The 6,341-nt window shown below is 41.6% G+C and overlaps 1 protein-coding gene across 1 annotated transcript in view; it reads left to right on the top strand.

Moving 5' to 3' along the window:
- Positions 1–1,669, top strand: part of PSEN1 (presenilin 1) — an 89,583-nt gene extending 87,914 nt beyond the window's left edge. Inside the window, exon 12 of the mRNA XM_058429384.1 lies at positions 342–1,669. Coding sequence (XP_058285367.1) covers positions 342–559 — 218 coding nt within the window. The 3' untranslated portion in view covers positions 560–1,669. The remainder of the gene's footprint in view (positions 1–341) is intronic.
- The last annotated feature ends 4,672 nt before the right edge of the window (positions 1,670–6,341 follow it).

Below are 6,341 nucleotides of genomic sequence, written 5' to 3'. Positions count from 1 at the left end.
AGCATAGAGAATGCTCCCACACAGCATAGAGAATGCTCTTCACCTCTGGGTTTTTAACCAGCCAAACTAAAATCACAGAGGCCAACACATTATTTAAGATAGAAATTTCTGTATCTTTTAACTTTTTTTCCAAAATAGTTTTACTTATTTTCAGATTCTATTTCTTTCCTAGAATTAGGGGATAAAATAACAATGTGTACATAGTGAACCCTATGAAACAAACAAAAGCTAGGTTTTTTTCATAGCTCTTCTTCCAGATTGAATGAAACGTCTGTTCTAAAATTTAACCTCAAAGGAAAATATTCACCTAACTATGTTAAAAACCAAGACTTGTGATTGAGTTTTGCCTGAAAATGCTTTCATAATTATGTGTGAATGTGTGTCTTTCCCGTCTTCTCCACAGGGTCTGTGCCTTACATTATTACTCCTTGCCATTTTCAAGAAAGCATTGCCAGCTCTTCCAATCTCCATCACCTTTGGGCTTGTTTTCTACTTTGCCACAGATTATCTTGTACAGCCTTTTATGGACCAATTAGCATTCCATCAATTTTATATCTAGCATATTTGTGGTTAGAATCCCATGGATGTTTCTCCTTTGACTATAACAAAATCTGGGGAGGACAAAGGTGATTTTCCTGTGTCCACATCTAACAAAGTGAAGATTTCCGGCTAGACTTTTGCAGCTTCCTTCCAAGTCTTCCTGACCACCTTGCACTATTGGACTTTGGAAGGAAGTGCCTATAGAAAACGATTTTGAACATACTTCATCGCAGTGGACTGTGTCCCTCGGTGCAGAAACTACCAGATTTGAGGGACAAGGTCAAGGAGACATGATGGGCCCGGAAGTTGCTGTGCCCCATCAGCAGCTTGATGCTTGGTCACAGGACGATTTCACTGACACTGCAGACTCTCAGGACTACCGTTACCAAGAGGTTAGGTGAAGTGGTTTAAACCAAACGGAACCCTTCATCTTAAACTACACGTTGAAAATCAACCCTATAATTCTGTATTAACTGAATTCTGAACTTTTCAGGAGGTACTGTGAGGAAGAGCAGGCACCAGCAGCAGAATGGAGAATGGAGAGGTGGGCAGGGGCTCCAGCTTCCCTTTGATTTTTTGCTGCAGACTCATCCTTTTTAAATGAGACTTGTTTTCCCCCCTCTTTGAGTCAAGTCAAATATGTAGATTGACTTTGGCAATTCTTCTTCTCAAGCACTGGCACTCATTACCGTCTGTGATTGCCATTTCTTCCCAAGGCCAGTCTGAACCTGAGGTTGCTTTATCCTAAAAGTTTTAACCGCAGGTTCCAAATTCAGTAAATTTTGGAAACAGTACAGCTATTTCTCATCAATTCTCTATCATCTTGAAGTCAAATTTGGGTTTTCCACCAAATTCTGAATTTGTAGACATACTTGTAGGCTCACTTGCCCCAGAGGCCTCCTCTGTCCACATTCTTCTCTCCCACACAAGCAGTCTTTTTCTACAGCCAGTAAGGCAGCTCTGTCGTGGTAGCATATGGTCCCATTATTCTAGGGTTTTACTCTTTGTATGATGAAAAGAATGTGTTATGAATCGGTGCTGTCAGCCCTGCTGTCAGACCTTCTCCCACAGCAAATGAGATGTATGCCCAAAGACGGTAAAATTAAAGAAGAGCAAAATGGCTATTGAAGCACTTTCTGTCCTGGTTTTTTGTTTTTGTTTTTGCTACACAGTAGGTCAGAATTTGAACGAATAGCCAAAAGCTGGTGGTTGATGAATTATGAACTGGTTGTATCAACAGAAAGCAAGAGTTTGGGGAAAGCCATATTTAACTTGGTGAGCTGTGGGAGAACCTGGTGGCAGAAGGAGAACCAACTGCCAAGGGGAAAGAGAAGGGGCCTCCAGCAGCGAAGGGGAATACAGTGAGCTAATGATATCAAGGAGGAGTTTCAGGTTATTCCCATCAGCTCCACAATGGGTGCTTTGTGGTCTCTGCCCGCGTTACCTTTCCTCTCAATGTACCTTTGTGTGAACTGGGCAGTGGAGGTGCCTGCTGCAGTTACCGTGGAGTTCAGGCTCTGGGCAGCTCAGTCAGGCAAAACACACAAACAGCCATCAGCCTGTGGGCCCAGGGCACCTCTGGACAAAGCCTTGTGGGGCGAAACCTTCTTTACCACAGAGAGCCCTTAGCTATGCTGATCAGACCGTAAGCGTTTATGAGAAACTTAGTTTCCTCCTGTGGCTGCGGAGGGGCCAGCTTTTTCCACTTTTGCCTGCTGTTTTCTCTCCCAGTCTATGATATGATATGACCTGGTTTGGGGCTGTCTTTGGCATTTAGAATATTTGTTTTCTGTCCCAGAATATTTCTTAAAAGAACTTAACTTCAAGAGTAGTGTGCGAATACTGATCTGAGTTTAAATTAAAATTGGCTTGTATTAGGCAGTCAAAGACAGGAAAAATAAGAGCTATGCAAAGAAAGGAGGATTTAAAGTAGTAGGTTCTATCATCTCAATTCATTTTTTTCCATGAAATCCCCTTCTTCCAAGATTCATTCCTTCTCTCAGACATGTGCCAGCATGGGTATTATCATTGAGAAAGCACAGCTACAGCAAAGCCACCTGAATAGCAATTTGTGATTGGAAGCATTCTTGAGGGATCCCTAATCTAGAGTAGTTTATTTGTGTAAGGATCCCAAATGTGTTGCACCTTTCATGATACATTTCTTCTCTGAAGAGGGTACGTGGGGTGTGTGTATTTAAATCCATCCTGTGTATTACTGATTGTCCTGTGTAGAAAGATGGCAATTATTCTGTCTCTTTCTCCAAGTTTGAGCCACATCTCAGCCACATTATAAGACAGTGTACAGAGAACCTATCTTACCTTTTTTTTTTTTAAAGGACAGGATTTTGCTGTGTTGCCCAGGCTAGACTTGAACTCCTGGGCTCAAGTAATCCACCTCAGCCTTCTGAGTAGCTGAGACTACAGCCCATCTTATTTCTTTAAATCATTCATCTCAGGCAGAGAACTTTTCCCTCAAACATTCTTTTTAGAATTAGTTCAATCATTCCTAAAACATCCAAATGCTAATCTTCCACCATGAAAAATAGATTGTCACTGGAAAGAACAGTAGCAATTTCCATAAGGATGTGCCTTCACTCACACGGGACAGGTGGTGGTTATAGAGTCGGGCAAAACCAGCAATAGAGTATGACCAGCCAAGCCAATCTGCCTAATAAGAAGAAGGAAGACAGGAAGGAAGGAAAGTAGCCACTAAGAGTCTGAGTCTGACTGGGCTACAGAATAAAGGGTATTTATGGACAGAATGTCATTACATGCCTATGGGAATACCAATCATATTTGGAAGATTTGCAGATTTTTTTTCAGAGAGGAAAGGCTCACCTTCCTGTTTTTGATTCTCAATAGGTTAGTGTGTGTTCCTAGAATCACAGCTCTGACTCCAAATGACTAAATTTCTCGTAGAAAAAATAGAAGCTTTCTAAGCAACTTGGAAGAAAACAGTCATAAGTAAGCAATTTGTTGATTTTACTACAGAAGCAACAACTGAAGAGGCAGTGTTTTTACTTTTAGACTCCGGGATTCCCATTCTGTAGTCTCTCTGCTTTTAAAAACCCTCCTTTTGCGATAGACGCCCAAACAGATGATGTTTATTACTTGTTATTTACTTGGCCTCAGACAGTGTATGTATTCCCAATATAATTTGTAGAATGTGAAATATAAGTTTAACTACCAAATAAGGTCTCCCAGGGTTAGATGACTGCAGGAAGCCTTTGATTCCAATCCCCAAGGCTTTGTATATTTGATCATTTGTGATCTAACCCTGGAAGAAAAAGAGCTCAGAAACCACTATGAAAAGATTTGTTCAGTGTTTTCTGTGTTCCCGTAGGTTCTGGAGTCTGAGGATGCAAAGATGAATAAGATAAATTCTCAGAATGTAGTTATAATCTCTTGTTTTCTGGTATATGCCATTTTTCTTTAACTTCTCTAAAATATTGGGTATTTGTCAAACAACCACTTTTAACAGTTACCATTACTGAGGGCTTATACATTGGTGTTATAAAAGTGACTTGATTCAGAAACCAATCCATTCAGTAAAGTACTCCTTCTTCTCTAAATTTGCTGTTAGACATAAGGAACAGTTTGACCTGCCCTTCTCCTCACCTCCAAGGGTATTCTGAACATTGAATTTGGAAAGAGAGTTGAAAATTGGACATTTGGTTTTGCCCTTGGGCTGGAAACTATCATAGAATCATTATAAGTTTGAGCCTAGAAGTGATCCTTGTGATCTTCTCACCTCTTTAAATTCCCACAACACAGGCGATTAAAAACAGAGGTTTCAGCTCTTCATAGTGCTTTGTGAAATGGCTGGCCAGAGTGTACCAACAAGGCTGTCATCGGGCACACAGCTCAGAGACATCTGCATGTGATCATCTGCATAGTCCTCCACTCTAACGGGAAACACCTCAGATTTGCATATAAAAAGCACCGTGGTGCTGAAATGAACCCCTTTCTTGAACATCAAAACTGTCTCCCACAGCCTTGGGCAGCACAGCGCCTCTTAGTGGATGCTGGGTCCACCCTGAGCCCTGACGTGGTGGCAGCATTGCCAGTTGGTCTGTGTGTCTGTGTAGCAGGGACGATTTCCCAGAAAGCAATTTTCCTTTTGAAATACGTAATTGTTGAGACTAGGCAGTTTCAAAATCAGCTGCATATAGTAGCAAGTGCAGGACTGTCTTGTGTTTGGTGTCCTTGGAGGTGCTGGGATGAGAGTTTCAGCGGGATCATTTACTCTCACATGTTGTCTGCCTTCTGCTTCTGTGGACACTGCTTTGTACTTAATTCAGACAGACTGTGAATACACCTTTTTTATAAATACCTTTCAAATTCTTGGTAAGATATAATTTTGATAGCTGATTGCAGATTTTCTGTATTTGTCAGATTAATAAAGACCGCATGAATCCAGCTGTGCTAGTTTTTTTTACATGAAAGTATCATAATGTATAACTGTAACTTGCAGAACTGTGTAGCACTTATCAAGAAACAGTTTAGAATACAAAAATTAGCCGGGCGTGGTGGCGGGCGCCTGTAGTCCCAGCTACTCGGGAGGCTGAGGCACGAGAATTGCTTGAACCCAGGAGGCAGAGGTTGCGGTGAGCCGAGATCTCACCACTGCACTCCACCCTGGGCGACAGAGGGAGACTGTGTCTCAAAAACAAAAAAAAAAGTTTAGAAACAAATGCATTGTTTCTATTCTTAACTCATAAGAAAGTGGTATGGATTATAGCACACCACACCTCTGAAGAGTGTAATATTAAATCTGTTTATAAAAGCTTCAAAGCAGCTACCCTTAATACATTCTGAAAGATATTTTTTCAATAATTTTCACATTAATATAAATATGCCAGAACAAACTAAACTTGTAAGACGTATGTTGTACAGTGCAGATATGTGCTGGAGGATTATTTTTTAAAGAAATTATGTAGGTCACACTAATGGGAAAAGGCAACATTACTTTTATTGACCTGGTAGAGCATAGAATGTCCTCTCACTCCATTCCCCAAACTTGATAAAACCTTTTGTTTCTAAACAGTAAATAACATACAATGTTAGAAATGATTGACCAGAAATAGATTTATGGCAGGAAAACCACAGTTGGCCATGGTCTTCAGAAGCGGGTAGATAAGACATTGATGTGTTCCCGGCTACATCTGCTAAGGGCATCAGGAAGCAGGGAGTTTATTCCCTCCTTTGAGAATTGGAGGCATCATTTGTTTTCATGGCTCTTTTAGGCAGTGTCTGTGGAGTCTCCTACAAAGGCATCAGGACTTGGGAGAGGTTTCTGATTTTTAGGGGTCCTGACAATGGTGTTCTTTTTTTTTTTTTTTTTTTTTTTTGAGACGGAGTCTCGCTCTGTCGCCCAGGCTGGAGTGCAGTGGCGCGATCTCGGCTCACTGTAAGCTCCACCTCCTGGGTTCATGCCATTCTCCTGCCTCAGCCTCCCGAGTAGCTGGGACTACAGGCACCTGCCACCAGGCCCGGCTAATTTTTTTGTATTTTTAGTAGAGATGGGGCTTCACTGTGTTAACCAGGATGGGACAATGGTGTTCTTGATGAGAATGAGGAGGGACTTTGAGCAGGGTTGAGAAGCAAGGGTAATGAGGCTGGGTTTCCTGTGTCTCTAGGTAAGTTCTGTAGCTTTCCATCAGCCCATGCCACACCTTCTTCCTGGGGACCCTTCTGTGTGTGGTGTGGAGAGTAGCTTAGGATCTGGTTAAAAGTGAAATGACAGCATACTTGAGTACGAGTGCAATGTTGACTCGTCAGTTGAATGAGAAAGCAGAGTA

Source organism: Hylobates moloch, unplaced genomic scaffold, assembly GCF_009828535.3.
Source record: "Hylobates moloch isolate HMO894 unplaced genomic scaffold, HMol_V3 SCAFFOLD_16, whole genome shotgun sequence".
In the NCBI taxonomy this organism is placed as follows: Eukaryota; Metazoa; Chordata; class Mammalia; order Primates; family Hylobatidae; genus Hylobates; species Hylobates moloch.
Note: the sequence above shows the minus strand (reverse complement) of the source record. Positions and strands in the feature narration are given on the sequence as shown.